At 32.9% G+C, this 19,654-nt stretch overlaps 1 protein-coding gene across 1 annotated transcript; it reads right to left on the bottom strand.

The window, feature by feature from the left end:
- Positions 1 to 752: 752 nt before the first annotated feature.
- On the bottom strand, positions 753 to 17,453 carry LOC142330957 (galactose-1-phosphate uridylyltransferase-like). Its single transcript, XM_075376422.1, has 4 exons — positions 17,335 to 17,453; positions 16,261 to 16,477; positions 10,055 to 10,163; positions 753 to 849 (listed from the first exon to the last, which is right to left on the bottom strand). The coding sequence occupies exons 1-4, from the start codon at positions 17,347 to 17,349 to the stop codon at positions 753 to 755; spliced, it is 438 nt and encodes a 145-aa protein (XP_075232537.1). The 5' UTR covers positions 17,350 to 17,453.
- Positions 17,454 to 19,654: the final 2,201 nt, after the last annotated feature.

Here is a 19,654-nt window from a genome sequence, read left to right on the forward strand (position 1 = left end):
ATGATAAACTCGCTAAAATACATTGGACACCTCTTGAACACTCACTATACAGTCCAGATTTATTACCATGTGATTTCCAAATGTTTGGTTTTCTGAAAGAAGCTTTGAAGATGATGCCTCAGTCAAGCATTAGGTGATTGTTGGGCCGCCATCTTGTTTCATTGATGAGGATCAGGTAGCTGCTACCTATCCGGTGGAGAAAATGTATTGTTGAAAGAAACTATGTAGAAAAATGAGGCGATTTATTAGTAATTTTATCTAATATCAATAAAGAAGCTGTGTAAACAAATTCTGTTAATATTAGAATGACCCTCACACTAACTAATATTTGGTCTTACCAGTTATTGATTAATTAATAGTTAGAAATTAAAAACCAATGGAAAACAATAAAAAACTCAGAATAATGCTAATTTTAATAATCATTTTTTACTTATGTTCTTTCATTTAGGTAGAATATTTTTTAAAGATTTACAAAATATTTTCATAGTATAACTAATTTTTTTCTGAGAATACAGTCACTCCATTGCATTAACACTTTTTCTGTAAAAATGTTATTACATACAATCAGATATATATGATATTTATTTATTAACACATATATAAATATATATGTATAAATATAAAATATATTACACTATATATATATAGTGTAATATATCATTAGTGTGTACATCATTACACATTTATAATATATTTATTATATCATAAATCTGCAATGTGTAACTACAAGTCTTTTCAGTGAAAGCAAGGAGTTATCTTCTTGAATGATGAACATCGGGTAGATTACGTAAAATAGCAGCTGCTTTTTCAGCGGACAGATCTCGTTGACTCTGAGCAAGCATCTCATACCTAAAAAGGCAGAAAATAGACAAAAATTATTTAAATTTTTAACTGGAAAAAACTGGTCTCTCTGAAGGTATATCAGCTATCTAATCCCGTAAATCGAACAAAATTACCAAAGCATTACAAATGCATTTGTTACTCCATTACCAAATGGAGTAACAACACATGCATTCAATACAATATAATTGCAACTTAAACTGGAGTTAAATTTAAATGTATAACTCACAGAACGCCTACAATTGAATGGTAATATTTAAAAGATAATTTTATATTTTTTCATGATGTATCATGCATGAAAGACGCAAGTAACTCCTTGTGTCTCTTTGTGATTTACATGACAAATTAAAATAAAACAGATTCTAACATTGCATTAAGTATCATAATTAAACATCAGTCAATTACGCTTACACTTAATTTATTTAGAATATAATAAACTGATTACATTGCTAGCTTTAAATATCTTATCCCATAAGTCTGGAAAAACAGACCCAACTCAGAGATGGATATTCCAAATAAGCACACATACTATCTTTCTGTTTTCTGTTTAACCTGCGGAACCACTATAAGATATTACTTCAGGGGATCTACCCCTTTAAACAGACTACCCCCTTATTAACTCAATTTTACACATACAATTAAAATATGTCTTCATTCATCACTTATACTGAATATTAATTTTTTTCTCTACAATAACCTTTAAACAATTTTAGTATTCTTCCAGAACTTTAAAGATTCTTTTGAACCTTAGTAAAAGAATAAGCATTAAAACTACATTGTCAAAAAAGCAATATTCCTTTCAGATGACTTATAGTTACTTACATATAGTAGACATTCTTTTTTGAAATGAGCTTTCAGTCAGAAATATAATTTGCTTACATCAAAAATTAATTTCAACGTCAGGAAAACATTTTTGAAAGTATATGTTTGAAGTGTAGCTTGTAATGTATTCTAAAATGGGTAGGCACATAAATATTTTACTACTAAAATAAATATGGCATTCAATAAATTAAATTCATCTTGTCAAGATAGCAATTTGTGCCATGCCTAGGTTGCTGAATGCCAGCAAGTACCTGTCCACCAATATTAAAGTGCTTGGAGCTTAATTGTCTGATGGCCAGCTATAACTCTTGGGTAGCTTTCCATAGCAGTAAGGGAGGAGTCTTTTCCTTAAATAAACTATTGATGTCGGTTGAACAAAGCAATGGCATCAACGAACACCCACAAGATCTGACAATGCAGCTCACGCCACATTGACTCGCCGCTATGAGTGGCCAATTTTCTCCTTGATCTTTACGCTCCAGGGTGCAGAGCTGGGCAGTTGAACATCATATGTTCGTTCGACTGGACCTCCCCACAGACACACCACTCATTAGCAACCAGGTGGAACTGTAATAAATATTGGTTCAAGTTTGCATGGTTAGAGAGAAACTAGGCACCTGTTGCCCTTAAAAACGAAGGAGAGACATACCATCCCCCCCAAGTCCTGTATAAATGTATACAAGGATGGACCTTCCCTTAGTTGTAGTGAGCCATTCTTGCTGCCATGCAGCCATCACGAGGCTGTAAAACCTCCTTCGCAGGCGTGAGGTGGGCAACTGAACAAAATTTAGAACTGGTGCATTTTGATCACCGTTCTGCTCTGGTACAGGCTCGGCTTAAAACCGCATCCCAAATACCTCGGCCTCCCTGCCTCTTCGCAACTTTCATATGACTGCCTAAACTTTCACCACTAAATCAATTGGGAGAGCCTTTCCCAGTACAGTGGTAGCCTCATAGGAGATTGTTTTAAGGACAACCAGGCTTAACAACCACTGGAATTTAATGCACTGGGCACTACTTAAATTCTGAATAAGTGCTCTATTTCTGTCCAACCTATGCGCCCAAATGGATGCAGCATAAGAGGCCATAATTTCGAAGACACCTCAGTACACCATGTACAAATGATGGTCCGACAGCCCTTAATCCTTCTGAGCAATCCTCTTTGTGCTTCACAGACATGGCGTTTACCACTACTTGCCTAATAAGGTTGCTAAACAGCAACTTCTCATCAAACAAAACACCTAGGTACTTATGAACTTTAGCTTGGCTGATCACACAGCCTTTATACTTAATGTGGGGGTTACGAATGTATGATAATTTGCCTGCACCCTTGAGCCTTGAGAAGCATAAACTTCATCTTGGGCACAGAAATCTTTAAATTTTGCATGTCCATCCAGCTCTCCGCGGTTGACAAAGCTGCCTGAGCCCAATCTTCTAGTTGCGGTTGAGAATTACCATGCACTAACAGGAGACAGTGATTGGCAAAAGTCTGGACCGTGACCTCTTCTGGTAATGTCAGTTCCAGAAATCCATCAAATACCAAGTTCCACAGCAGGGGACCAAGAACGGAACCCTGCGGGCTTCCATTGGTGACAGACTTTTACACAGCCAGGTGCGCATCTCTAAACATAGCTGTACAGTTAGACAAATAGTCATGCAATACGGCTGCAGGGTTATAGGAACATTGCGGTGTTCCAATTTATAGAGGACAGAACTCAAACATAAGGAAGAAAATGCTGCCCCTATGTCTATAAAAACTGCCAAAACATAATTACAGTCGGCACTTTCTACCTCAACAAGAGCAATTAAGATGCAATCCTTGGTGCCAATCCCTTTCATGAAGCCATGATCTAGAAAACAGTTCATATTGATGCATTCCCAGAGCCGTTCCACAGCCAGCCTCTCTAGCAACTTGCTGATAGCCAGCAAGAGGCTGATGGCCAATAACTGCCGACCTCACTCGGATCCTTTCTTGGTTTTAAGAGCATCCTCACCAAAGCCACCTTCCAACAAGTCAGAAAGCAACCCCAGCTAAGGCACCTTGAGAACAGCGTGCCAAGCGTCTTTCTTATGACAGGCAGCAGATGCCACAAGATATCCGGGTCAAGTTGATCAATACTCGGTGCCTTTCTCAGTGCCATTCAAGAAACCACTCAGTCTATATCCACGGGATCCACAGTCCGCATGCCAAAGAATGATGTCTCACTCTTTCTTTTTCCTGTGTAGTCGGATAATTACCTTTCAGATAATACTTCATAGAATGATATGTATGAGTGTAAATGAAGTGTAGTCTTGTACAGTCTCAGTTCGACCATTCCTGAGATGTGTGGTTAATTGAAACCCAACCACCAAAGAACACCAGTATCCACGATCTAGTATTCAAATCCGTGTAAAAATAACTAGGACTTGAATGCTGGAAACTCTCGACTTCCAAATCAGCTGATTTGGGAAGATACGTTCACCACTAGACCAACCCGGTGGGTTAATGGTGTCTCACCCGCCCTGACGCCAACTTTTGCTTCACACTCAAGAGCATCTGGAAACAGAGTATCCAGGAACGCCTGGTAAGTCGCCACAGATGTTAATGTGTGGTCCTGACCACCAAACTTGCACCAAACACTGGACAGCATGTGCAATGGATTTGGCCAGTAACATGACTTCAAGAGCTGCTGTATGACCCTATCGCAACCAGTCTTGATGCCTGGCCGAATTGCTCAGCCATCAATTCCACCTCCTCACTGTGCTCAATGCGCCATTCCAACCCCTGTTAAGGCAGCTGCGTACTCGTACCGCAGCCTGTTCCGATCCAGTTAAAAGAACAGACAGACTTATAGCCCACATCTTAAGGCATCCTGGAATAGTCGCATTTATATTGGAGGGACTGGTAGAAAGGAAAAATTGTGCAGGCAAGCAATGTTTGGAACATACCAACATGAAACCAGTCAAATGACTGAAGACAAAAAAAAATTATCATTAGAGCAGTTTATTTAAAAGATATATAATTTTTTAGCTCCTATTAACCTAATTTAACTCTTTTTTTTAGAATTTTAAACTAAAATAATAGGTGGGTCAAATGATATATATTTATTACATACTTGCAGTCTAATTTTCAATATCTTGATTATTTGGTGTGAATAAATCACTCCAATTATTCTGCTTATTGCTAAAATTAAATCAGGTATATTTTAATTTTCAGTTTTTTCGATATTAGTAATTTATATAGCACTGCATTTAGTTTGTTGAATTATAACTTGCATCTAGAATTTCAAGGATAAAATCTCCTCCTTAAGAATTTTATTTTATCTTTTATCAATGATGTGTATTTTTTTATGTACCTTAATTAATATCTTACTTTAAATACTAAAATGATACAATTAAATATTACTGATACTGTTAACAGTATCTAAGTGTTTTTTCACCTCACTATTTATGTTAAATGCTGGCTCATCTACAATGGTGTGCAAATTAATCTGTACACAGGGAATTTTTTGTTTATTTCTATGTTGTGGCTACACTGCTTGATCATACTCATTCTTTAAGTTCTCTATGTCTTTGGTTATTTAGCAATTTTCATGTTATATGTTTTATGAAAATTTATTTCATTTTTTATTACAAAGTAATATTTTCCTATTCCTATTTTTTGTTCTGTGTTTTGAATGTATTATAATAATGAACATATGCTCTAAGAAAATGTTCAAAAATTGTAGCTCTTTCTGAACATATCAGTATAACATAATGATAAACAACTTCTGCTAGGGACATTAAGTGCTATTTTAAAACAATTTAAAAAAACTGGTTCCCTTACACCTCAAAGGAAAGGCAAATGTGGCCGTAAAACTACTCCTACACAGGATCAGCTATTAGCGAGAAAAAATAAACTTGAGCCAAAATTATCTGCTGAGGACTTAAGCAGCCAGTGTAACAAGTTATACATGATGCCAACTTCTTGCAGCTGGATGGAAAGCTCATTGGCCAGCTAAAAAACAGCTTTTAATACCACTAATGGGGAAAAAAGCTCTTGTGGGCCAAAGCACTGCTAACTAGACCAAAGAAGACTGGAAAAATGTTATGTTTTTTGTTGTCATGTTTTTATGTAAGAAATTTTTTTAGGGTTGTTTCACATCTGATGGCCCTTTTTCATTAATTTCAGTAAATGGTACGTTGAAAAGTGATGAATATATCAAGATTCTGAAGGAAAGGGGTTGTTGTAACAAATTCCCCCAAAGCAACAGAGAGTTCCAACAAGATTTTGTGCCATGCCATGTCATATTGCCAAAAAAGTGGAAAAGGTTTTTGAAGAACAAAACAAAGTACTCTTGTGGCCAGGCAATTGCCCACACTTAAAACCAATTGAAAACCTTTGATCAATAATCAAAAAATGACTCAAAAATAAACTGATTAAGAATAAAGGACATATTAATTACTAGATATTCATAAATTGTACAGATATTATTTCTTTAAAAAATAAGGTTATATTTTATTAAATAACAACATCTGTGTTTGGATTAATTTGCACACTACTGTACATTACTGCCAACACATTAAAGTTACTTGATTGATCAAATTATAAAAATCGTCTGCTATAAATCAATATTCTTAAATGGATGTCGCTAAAGATCATTAAAACTGATTCCCCTGGTGATGAACTCAAAAAAAAAAAAAATGTTAAGTTAAAAAAATATGTTTTTTCAAGAAGGCAGAATGAATATGCATGAAGAAAATTGTAGCAGTGATCTGTCTGTGATCACAAATGATTTGTTAAAAAAAGAATGATTAACTTCATGAAAGCTGATGGGGTTACAGTTTCACAATTATTAAATGAATTTCCAAACATTTCACATTCAGCGAGTGATTTATGAAATTTTAATGGAAAACCTGGGTTAAAGAAAGTTGTATATTAGATTGATGGCAAAACGTTTTCCAGACGAACACAAAGAAAAATGTCTTATTGCAACATAAACAGTTTTGCATCACTACCAAAATGAAGGAGTCACTACTTAACCACACTGTGGCCAGACATGAGACTCAGATACTATAAATTAATGCTGTAAAAAAGCAACAATTGATGCAGTGGCAGCAATCATCCATATAGATTATGCGAAAGACTTTCACATAATCTTACTTATCACAATCAAAGCTTGTTGTCAAATCCATTCTGAGATACCGTTCTAAAATTATTTTTGAACTTTTAGTGCATTTAATTTAAGACTGCTTTTTAAAAAGTTTTTTTTAATGTATTTTTTATTTTCTACTTTTTAGTCTTCATAAGTTTATACTTTATAACTGTGCTAGGGGCACAGGATTGGGTGTATTTAGTGAAATATTGAATCTGTACATTTTACAGTGAGCAAGTGCAATCAAAACATAGGGCTAAATGATTTAATTTCCAGATAATGAAGATCCTTTTGTCAAGAGTGTACCTGATGCATTAAGCAGTTAGCGCTCGAACTGCTAATATATACACCAATTGAATAGTGAAAATTCGATGAGTAGTTGCAGAGATATTATGGTGGTACCCATTGCTCCCCCTCCACAATTTCCGAACGGTGTTCCAGGGGCACTTGCAAAAATTATCATCTGATGAGTACTACTGGGATCAGATGAAGAATTATTGAGAGGGTTGAAAACAGTTCAGAGCACTAGGACTGACCATGTGAGATATCTATGATTTTCAAATACTAAACTTTCCGATAACTTTGGTCGCTACTGTACAGAATTTCTAGTAGCAATTGTATACCCTAATATATATATCTCACTTAAAATTTCTGTCACTAAGAAAATATGCATGTAAACAAGATTGCTTAAGCTAAAGGGGCATTTTTTTCACTTTACAATTTAGCAAATTAGGGGCATTTAAGCAACTTGATAATGTTGCTAAAATGTGTTATCAGGAGCAAACTTGTAAGCAAAATTTCAGAGCGAACGGTTAACCGTAAGTGCTTTAAAATTTGACTGAAAGGTTCTGTCCCGTGAATCTCACATACGTAGTCCAAGAGTGAGTTAATAAAAAAGTGGTAAAAATAAGTTATTTGTGTACAGTTTTATTCGGTCATGAATCTATTTATTTTTTATATAAATATATATTAATATATATATAAATATAAATATAATTTATGAAAAAGGGGAATTTCCGTCAGACTTCAAAAAAAGTGTTATAGTCATGATACCAAAGAAAGCAGGGGCAGATAAATGTGAAGAATACAGAACAATTATTTTAACTAGTCGTGCATCAAAAATCTTAACTAGAATTCTATACAGAAGAATTGAGAGGAGAGTGGAAGAAGTGTTAGGAGAAGACCGATTTGGTTTCAGGAAAAGTATAGGGACAAGGGAAGCAATTTTAGGCCTCAGATTAATAGTAGAAGGAAGATTAAAGAAAAACAAACCGACATACTTGGCGTTTATAGACCTAGAAAAGGCATTCGATAACGTAGACTGGAATAAAATGTTCAGCATTTTAAAAAAATTAGGGTTCAAATACAGAGATAGAAGAACAATTGCTAACATGGACAGGAACCAAACAGCAACAGTAACAGTTGAAGAACATAAGAAAGAAGCCGTAATAAGAAATGGAGTCCGACAAGGATGTTCCCTATCACCTTTACTTTTTAATCTTTACATGGAACTAGCAGTTAATGATGTTAAAGAACAATTTAGATTCGGAGTAACAATACAAGGTGAAAAGATAAAGATGCTACGATTTGCTGATCATATAGTAATTCTAGCCGAGAGTAAAAAGAATTTAGAAGAAACAATAAACGGCATAGATGAAGTCCTATGCAAGAACTATCGCATGAAAATAAACAAGAACAAAACAAAAGTAATGAAATGTAGTAGAAATAACAAAGATGGACCGCTGAATGTGAAAATAGGAGGAGAAAAGATTATGGAGGTAGAAGAATTTTGTTATTTGGGAAGTAGAATTACTAAAGATGGCGAAGCAGGAGCAATATAAAATGCCGACTAGCACAAGCTAAACGAGCCTTCAGTAAGAAATATAATTTGTTTACATCAAAAATTAATTTAAATGTCAGGAAAAGATTTTTGAAAGTGTATATTTGGAGTGTCGCTTTATATGGAAGTGAAACTTGGACAATCGGAGTATCTGAGAAGAAAAGATTAGAAGCTTTTGAAATGCGGTGCTATAGGAGAATGTTAAAAATCAGACGGGTGGATAAAGTAACAAATGAAGAGGTATTGCGGCAAATAGATGAAGAAAGAAGCATTTGGAAAAATATAGTTAAAAGAAGAGACAGACTTATAGGCCACATACTAAGGCATCCTGGAATAGTCGCTTTAATATTGGAAGGACTGGTAGAAGGGAAAAATTGTGTAGGCAGGCCACGTTTGGAATATGTAAAACAAATTGTTAGGGATGTAGGATGTAAAGGGTATACTGAAATGAAACGACTAGCACTAGATAGGGAATCTTGGAGAGCTGCATCAAACCAGTCAAATGACTGAAGACAAGTTTTTTCTTGGAACTAAATGTTCTCAATATTCAATATTTGTCTTTTTTTTTGTTTTAAGGGTTTTATGCTCTCTACTCATTTTCAACATAATCTATTTACAGTATAAATAAAATATCATTAATATTTAAGTAGTGTGTTGCTAAAATCATACAAGAAGTTCCTAGGCCCAAAAATATATTTTTATCCATCTGACAACTATTTTGAATTTTTAAAATATAAATTTATACCTCTAAAATAGATTTAACTATTTTTATGAATATTGGCATATCTTTTGCCAATATTGTACAGTGCTAATATTGCTAATATTCTCTACAGGATAAATTAATATAGTAATTTTATGTTTGTAAATTTAAAATGCTGGTCATTCTAATTTTTCAATAGTTCAGTAACTATTAGTGTTAGGAAGTGATTGTTTATAAAATAAAATTTTAAACATCTCATCAGGAAAAAATGGACATTTCTGTTTTTTTTTTCAAACTATAATTCAACAGCTGAGCTATAATGGAAAATTGTTGTTAGAAATTGAACTCAAAATTATTAATTAACTTTCAAGCAACAATGTCATTCAAAACACCTTCACTCATCCCATATTATCAGTAAATATTTTTACAATATAATCATTATTTTGCCACACTCAATCATTATTAACATAACCTATAATTCCATTTAGTATTGTCATGCTAAATGCTAAATCTCTACTGTTATATTCATTGAATTATTCATGAGGCTCTGAATCAGAATATAATAATCATTAAAAAACATGTGAGGTAGATTTGACAGATTATATGTGCATATAATAGCAGTGAGTGAGATTCGTCAAAATGAAGAAGGCTCACACAAGTTCACAAATTACTCTAGTCAATGCAAATGGATTAACAACCTAAAGAAGAAAAAAATAAAAATTGTCCAAAAATGCTTACCCAACCATGAATTTTTTAACAGTTGCAGATCGTAATAATGGAGGAAAGTAAATTCCATGAAAAACCCAATGTTTCATATCTTCTTTAAGTTTACTGCCAGTTGGAGCACCTGTAATAAACATATTAGTAAAGACATATTAAACAAGCTTTAATTAAGAATAAACATTAATTAAAAATAAAAAATTAACAGTAAAAATGAAAAAATAAATGAGTAGAATGAAATATTAAATAATTTTTATTTATTCATCTACAAATACACATTTAATTACAAAATAAAAATAAAAGTAATTAAAAATTCTGTATTAATAAAAAAATAATATATTTCACATAAATAAACTTAGCTAGATTCCAATTAATGGATTAGTAGTTTAGAATTTCCTAGTGTACAGCAGATTGATGTCACTGAGAAGGGGGTACCCAACAATTTGTGGCTCAAATACTTTATGGCCAGCTATAATAAATGTTCCTTGATACAATATTAATTAAGCTTTTTTTCACTAGTAATAAGTGTATAATTAAATGGAGTAATATTTCAGAACACAAAAAAAAAAAACAGAAAGAGGTGTTGTCACTAGACAATTTATTATCAAAATCATGCTGAATGTTTGTCACAATACAGTAGTAGTTTATTAAGTTATGAGGATATATCTTTCAATCTAGGTTTTCACAGTAAAGAAATTAGAAAACATGTTTAATGTGCATGTATTGTTATTATCCAGTACTGCATATTTAATTTTCACATTAATTGTTCAAGTACAGAAAATAATAAAAAATAAATTTGAAAAAAGTAAGTCTTTCAATTCCTGACAGTAGTATGAACATTAAACAATCAGACCGATTCCATTCCAAAATATAAAACGCCAGCTGGAAAAAACTGTGGCCTGAGGTAGTTAAAAAATAAAAAAAACATTTCCTATATTGAAAATACATTATGAAGAATACAAAAACAATTACTGTGAGAAAATTCTTAATTTATTTGCAAGCAGGGTTTCTTATTAAAAGATGAAAAATTTCAAGTGGTTATTTATGGTTGTTAAGGTATTACTTAAAACCAATTGTAAGCAACTCCTTTGATATCCCACTACTTTGTTTTTAATCAGTAAAAGAAGATTGGAAAAGTAAATTTAATACTTTGCTGACATAAAAAAATGAGTACAGAACTTTTTGTAATCTACTAAATTAAAACCTTTCTAAAAACTGCAAAATATTTATGACAGTAGAATGTTTTTTCCTAAAACCTTGCTAAGTTTGTCTATGTTGTGCTTTTCAAGAAATGCAAAAAATCTATTTTTCATAATTTTTTTTCAAATAATTTAGAAAATATGGACAATAATAAAACTGGCCCATAATTTTCTAAATTAACTGCTGAACCTTCTTAAGGGGAGGTATAACAACAAACGCCTTATGGCAACTGGGCAATACTCTGTTGTTGAAAGATTTATTAATTAAATCTGTAACAGAAACAAAACAGCATCCACAACTTTTTTTTTAAAGTATGGAACAAATTTCAACATTATCCGCTGAATATTTATTTTTAACATTTAATAAGCAAGCTATGATATTTATCCTCCCAAGTACCAATGAAATCAAAATACTTGATCATCAACAAAACTTACTTTGGATAACTCTCCACTTAGTTTTAGAATAAGATAACTTACCATAATATAATATTTTACATAGCAAATTATTTTAGCATAAATTTGTTTGTAATTTTTCAAATAATTCTGGAAATCAGACAAATTATATTTAAAAATTTCATGAACATTTCTTAGTATAGCTACAATTTACAACACCATATGTTTTTCAGTTTTTGTTTAAACCGGTTCTTTTTTATTAAATGGCAAGCTAGAAACAAGGCCTTTTGAAAAACATTAAGAACATTTTTAATATTTTCAAAGCTAATTTTGTTATTACTTTTCCAATTAATTTCTAAGCAATAAGGTTCTCAAACATCTAATTGATTCTAATTTCTAATTGATTTTTAATCGATTAGATTTTTATTAATTATCCTTAAAAAGAAAAAAATAATCATTATTTCATTGCATATTTTCATTAATAAATGGTGCTGTTGCAATCTGAAAATTATGATCCGAATTATCATTAGGTTAAATTTAAGTACTGTCAGTATAGATAATTGAAGTACTTGTAATTCTAACTGCCTGGGAGATAGAAACATTTAATCCTGTTACCACAACCTTAATTAATAATTAATTTTTTACAAGATTAGAACTGCCTACAAAGTTAAAAAAAATCCCCATACATTATGACACTGGGTTTATTAAGAATTTTAGTTTACAGTAGTTTATATGTAGAACAGTTTCAAAAGAAGCAGAAAGTTACATTAATATCAATTTTAGACTAAGGAACTGAATTGCAGAGCATTCAAAATTAATTTCTTCCATGTGTATATAGTACAGTAACTTTTAACTTTATTGAAAAGGCACTTTTTAACAAAAATTGAAATTACCCTATTTTTATGTTAAGTTCCACAAAAATCTTCAGCAAACTCAAAATTACCTAACTCAGAAATGGCTTCTTGTTTGTCAGATCATGTTCTGAAAAACATACACAGTTGAACAGAAATATTTAAACTTTTTCAGTTTTTTCTCATGCATTGAATAAGAGAACTCTTAATGTTACTGTAGTTCAAAGTTTTCAGGAGGAAGAATCAGAGTTAGATATTTTTAAGATCAGCTTGACTGCCAATGTTATGTACATTACTAATATTATTAAAATTAATTGTATTTTTAAAGAATGAATTGTAATATAAATATATTAATGAATATTAATATATTAGAGGTAGTTGGAATATTTTCATGGGGGAGTGTAGAAAATTTAAGAGGGAAGTTGTTTCAAAAAGAAAGGATCCCTTCTGTCATGAATAAAAAATCTTTCCTCATAATTTTTGAATTTATTGCAGGAGAAATTTTTTTGTCAGAACCTAATCCTAAACTTCATATTTAGCTAATGACTTATTTTGTTGCAGAATAAAGTTTTAGCAGCACAACTACATCAATTAACAGATTTTCCACAATTTTTTTTTTTTAAAAATGAAGCACTAATGGTCTAATATTTTGTAACTCAAGAAATTAAGGGGGAAATATCAACAGAATCTGGATAACTGGGAAATATTGTGAATCATAAATTACAAGGGTGGTTCGTAAAGTAACTTCCGCTTGGCTATAAATAAAAACACCTGCATAGATAAAAATATTTTACTGTATACAAAGTAAAATTACAGCTTTTAACTATTTTTCAACATAGTCACAATTTAAATTCAAACATTTTTATGCTTGAATTGTATGTAGCATTTCACTAATTTAAAACCTTCTTCGTGAAATTCAGCTGCCTGGATACCTAGCCAACCTTTCATGGCATTTTGAAGTTTGTTATCATCATTTGAGTACTGCAATGAAAGCCATTTCTTTAGGTGAGTGAAGAGATGAAAATCAGTCGACGCCAAGTCTAGGCTATAAGGAGGATGTCAAAAATGTCCCATTGGAATTGATTCCGAAGTTGTTGAGTTCTTCAAACACTGTGGGGATGAGTGTTGTTATGCAAAAAAAAACCACAAGATGACAGCATACTGTGACATTTGTTCTGAATGAATCGCCTACATTTCTTCAAAGTTTTATGGCACACTGCTGAAGTAATTGTCGTACCATGTTCCATAAAATCAACTAGAACCCCATTGACATCCCAAAAAACTGTAGATATAACCTTCCTCACTCACAAAGTTTGGTGGGTTTTCTTTGCCTTGCGTGGAGAACTGGTATGGCCCCAGGCTATTGATTGTTGTTTTGTTTTGGCGTTCACATAGACCACCCAAATTTCATCCCTAATCACAATTCTCTTCAAAAATCTTTCTCCTGCCACAACTTAGCGTGAAAGTAAGTCTAAGGCAGAGCCCATTTGTTTGGTTCAATGGATCTCTGTGAGCATTTTTGGAACTCACCGAGCACAGAACTCCCAGCAGCCTAATTTATCAATGACAATCTCTTACAAAACCATATGAGATATTTTCAGGAATTGTTCAAAAAATTCAGAGGTGGTGAATCTTCAATTTTCACGCACTTTTTGGTCAATTTCACTGACAAGATCATCATCACTCACAACAGAAGGCCTAACAACTCTCTTCTCATCTTCATGGATTTTTGTTCTTCCATTTTTTAAATATCAGATCTACTGCCACACTACACAGTCACTCGTAACATTTGGGCCATACATAGTATACAACTGACAATGGATGTCTGCTGCCGAAACATTATGTGCCCAAAATCTTATAACAGCATGCACCTCGTATTTCATGAGATTTTCTATTGCAGCGCTCATGTTTTTAGGTTATAACAAGCAAACAGGTTAAAGTACCTGACTCCCACTAACTGGAAATGCACTTATTCAGAGTATGCCAATGTGTCAATGGTGGTGTCACCAACACAATTACTAATGTTATGCTACAACGGAGGCTACTTTCAAAATCACCCTCGTAATTTTCCGAGGACAATGCATGTTTAGTCTTCATATTATTAATACAAGTTTTAACTTCTTCAGTATCAACTGAAATTAATAATATTGATTCTTCAATAAAATTATTTATAAAGAACAGCATTGATTACAATAGATATTGTCACATGTTCATGGTTCACTCAGGATATTGAGAGACTAACAAAGATGACAATTTCTTACAAATACAATTTATAATTCTAGAAACATATAAAATAAAATAAATAATAATAATGACAATAATATATAACATAAAAAATTGGAATTCTAATAAAAAGACAAAATTTATTAACAATTAAATTATAAAAACCACAATACAGTCTAATTTACTAAAAATGTTTTAATGACTGCTAAAAATTAACATTACATTAATAAGATAACACTAGATAACACTATAATTCAATTTTTGCAAATATTATTACTTTACTGTTTATAAAAGAACTACCCTACACTTTATGAATGAATATAATACTGTCACTTTCATTTTTTACAGTTTACCAATAACTCACTGAACAACTTCTTGTATTCACCCACTGTCCACACTGGTAAACTCATGACATACTCTGCACTTGTAGTTACGACGTACTTACTGATATCGCTGTTATTACAGGTGCACTGAATACAATCTTGCAGAAATAGTGACTCTCTCTGCTGGTCCCTGGCACTATTTATATCCCCTGGCCTGCAGAACCAGTACCCAACCTGTCTCTTTAATTGTTAAAGCATAATATAATTTTCATTTTCCACAACTTTAAATTTTTGTGTAAGTTATTATTATGGTCCAGTAACCCTTCTGGTTGAACAACAGCTTTTAGAGGTACCAATGTCTATATTAGAAAGATTTTTTTTGGCGAAAAACACTTTCACATTAACATCAACAAGAGGCTTCTTGTTATTATTATCTACGGTATTAAAATATTAGCAAAATATAGTTAAAACTATGATGAAAACTAAAAACTACAAAGAACAGAATGTTAAATGAATCTGTTACTCTAAGAAAAGAATCCCTTTTAGTTCCTTCTGGATTTTTCTTTTCATTATTATCTTCTCTTTCTTTCTTTTTAACTGGAAGAAATTTGTTACTCTGGACTGTTACACTGGTCCTGTTATAATAGTATCAAGAAATTAATTAATATGTAATTGTGAGCTTCAAAATAAAAAATCAACAAGTTTATATTAAATAAAGTACTAACTAGTATGTATAAATTAAACAAGAACTGTTGAATAAGAATATATGATATATAATATAATATGTAATATAATATAATATATAATATAATATGTAGTTAAGTGCGATATACAATTTCAACTATTCTTCTACAATACATCAGTTGATTATTTCCCTTACAAACTTATATTGATCTTGTGTTGATGAAATCAAAATTAACAATTAACTACTACATGGTAACAAATTCTAAAACTCCTATGAGTTCTTTTGAGTGTTAATAAAAAATGTACGTGCACATAAATGTGTGCTGTATGTGCAGTCTTGAAAAATTGTGCAGGCAACAAAAAAGAAACATTTCTATTTAAACACATATTACCAACTCCAGCTTATAGGAACTGTAATGGATTACCCTAAACAGTTTATCTACACAAACAAAATATTCCTTATGAAAGGTTTTGTTGTAATAACACTGCAAAATCTTAATATAAATAATAACATTAAAAAAATAGAGAAAATTAAAGAGATAATAACTTACCATGCCATCCCATTGAATATGGAAATGACACGTGAAACAAATTATCATACTTAATGGTTATTTTCTTCATAATATCAGCAAGAGCAGTTTTCTGTATAGCACTCAAATCTAGAAAGCGAAGGACATGTTTTTTTGGCAAAACCATTGTTTCATACGGCCATACTGCCCAAAATGGTACCACAACAACCCACTCATCATTCTGAATAACTATTCTTTCCTGTAAAAAAAGAGATAAATTAAATGCTACAACATTTAATGAAGTACAATCTTTTTATTCTTTAATAGCTAGATATCATTAGAAATGCTAAAAAGGAATTTACTAATAAAGACATACTGTCAAACGTTATACGCATCAGCAGCTATTAATTCGTTTTATTATAATAATCACATATGGTCAGAATATAAAGCATCAATTACTTTCTCTTAGTTTAAGTTTTTGTTTTTAAGATTCTTCTTTTTGCCATGATACACAATATTCATTGGCAGGTTTTTCTTATGAAAATACTTGACAGCAGTGTTCCCTCTAATTTTTAGTGACCTGTGTGTGTATTTTTTTTGTGTGCTGTTCTTCAAAAATAAAAAAATCTTTGTTGAGCAATTAAACATTTTTTTGCATAACATAAAAAAAATGATAAACAAAAAGCAGTCTAATATATATTACTGTGTAACAAATACCTATTAACCACTTAACACACAGCTCTGTGGTGTCCACAGCTGAATTAGATATAATTTAAAATTGTAATTATAATTTTAAAATTAAATACATTTAAAATCGGCATTAAGTGGTTAAGACATTTGAATGAAAAAAACTGGAAAAGTTTAATGATTTACCTTGTAAAAAAATAATCTGGTTTTAATTTTTTTCAACTGTAGGTAATTAACTCACTATTGTTTATTATTAATAAATTCTATGATTAAAAAAAAATAATAATCACTTAAATAGTTAGATAATTAAAATATAAATAAATAAATATATATAAATTTTAAACAATTGATTGAAATTCTTGTTATTAAAATAATTATTATTAACTTATCTGCTAAGATCACTATAGTTTCTATGTTAGTACTGTTTACCTTACTTAGCTTCATTCTTTTATCACATGTTGACACAATTTTGGAACCACTCCATTGTCAAAATTTATTGTACTACAACATAATGGAGCACAGTTTGTGATAATCCATATCAGTGTCTGATATTTCACAACCAAAATCGCATGATGACAAAGCTGTTACAAAAAAAGGTTATCCAATCTTATACCTCATCTTTTGGAAATCTTTCTTCTAAATTTTCACACAGTAAATTAATAAATTTTAGCATATCATTTTTATTTACTACAATATTCTGGTCAATAGCTTTTTGGAAAAACATGCTCACCTTACTGCTCCAGGCAATATTGCCAATACAATATTGTTCTTTAACTTTATTTATTTTTGCACGAGGAAATTGAAACCAAGTGGCGTTAGCTCCTGGCACTGAAAAATTACGCACAAAGTTCTTCCAAAATTGTATTTAAAATTTCTAAATTATTTTGAAATTCAATATTTTCTAATTTTCCTTAACAGAATTTTGGAATTACATAATCTTTATCTTCATTAAAGTATTTGGTTTGCTTGACATTTCTCCTGCCACCACCCCATTCGGTTGGTCACCCTAAAGCATAAGACTGAATGTTTGTGCCACAAACGGCTACTGAGCCTCGATACAGTTTAGCAACCAGTGTCCTAACTAGCTCCTAGAACTAACCTAAAAGCGTAAGCGGAATAAGCATGGCACCACCCACCACTTGCTTGCGTGTCCCACTGCCCACTTGTCATACATCACTAAAATGGGTAGGGGCGCACCCCGTCAACTTCTAAAACATATATGACTATCAATAATTAAATTTATTTCATCAAAGACAGCAATCTGCTGCCATACCTAGGCTGCTGAATGCCAGTAAGTACCTGTCCACCATTAAGCGCTTGGAGCTTTAATCTGGCTGGTAGCCAGCTATATCTCTCAATTAGTTTCCTACAACAGCACGGTAGAAGTCTTTTCACTTAGGCAAACTACTGATGTTGGTTGAACAAAGCAACCGTATCAAGGAATTCTCACATGATCCGACAATGCCACATTGGCTCGTTGCTTGTGAGTGGCCAATTTTCCCCTTGACCTCTAAGTTCCAGGGTGGCCTGAGTTCTGGCCCCACCAAGAGCTGGGCAACATGTATTGGTCCAGTCAAACAACATGTGTTTCTTCGACTGGACCTCCCTGCAGACACACAGCTCATCAGCTGCCAGGCGAAACCGAAACAAATATTGGTTTAAATTGACATGGTTTGAGAGCACTTGGGCTCCTGTTGCTCTTAAAAACAATGGAGAGGCGTACCATCCTCCCAGATCCTGTATAAATCTATACAAGGACCTCCCCTTAGTCGTGGCGTGCCATTCTTGCTACCATGCTTCCATTGAGGCTATAGCCTCCTCCACAGGCGAGAGATGGGCAACTGCTTGAAATTTAGAATCGGTGCATTGAGATCACCATTCCACTCTGGTACAAGCCTGGCTTGAAACCGCATTCCAAATACCTCGGCCACCCTGCCTCTTTGCAGTTTCCACATGGCCGCTTGAACTTTCACCACTAAATTGATTGGGAGAGCCTTTCCCAATATAGTGGTAGCCTCGTAGAAGGTTACTTTAAAAACACCATTGCATACAATTAAGGCTCTGTGCTGGACACTCCTTAAATTTTGAATAAGGGCTAGATTTCTTTCCAATGTGCCCAAGCGGATGCTGCATACTTTCAAAGACACCTCAGTACACCATGTACAAATGACAACCCGATTGCCCGTAACCTTTTGAGCAATCCTCCTAAGCTTGTACATCACAGAGATGGTGTCCACCGCTACTTGCCTAATGTAGTTGCTAAACAGCAACTTGTCATCAAACAAAACACCAAGGTACTTATGAACTCGAACTCGGCTGATTACACAGCCTTTATACTTAATATGGGGATTACGACTGTATGATAATTTGCCTGTCTGCACCCTTGAGAAACATAAACTTCGTCTTGGGCATGGAAATCTTTAAATTTTGAATGTCCATCCAGCCTTCTGCGGTTGACAAATCCGCCTGCGCTCGGTCTTCCAGCTGCGGTCGTGAGTTACTACGAACTAACAGGAGACAGTCATCGGCGAAAGCCTGGGTTGTGACCCCTTCCAGAAATGTCAGTCCCAAAAATCCGTCGAATGCCAGGTTCCACAGCAAGGGTCCGAGAATGGAGCTCTGCGGGCTTTCCCTGGTGACGGACTTTTCCACAACTAGGTGCACATCCTTAAACAGAACCATATATCAGACAACTAATCACGTACCATGGCCTGCAAGGCTATGGGAACATTATGGCATTGCAACTCAT

Source organism: Lycorma delicatula, chromosome 10, assembly GCF_047948215.1.
Source record: "Lycorma delicatula isolate Av1 chromosome 10, ASM4794821v1, whole genome shotgun sequence".
Lineage (NCBI taxonomy): Eukaryota > Metazoa > Arthropoda > Insecta > Hemiptera > Fulgoridae > Lycorma > Lycorma delicatula.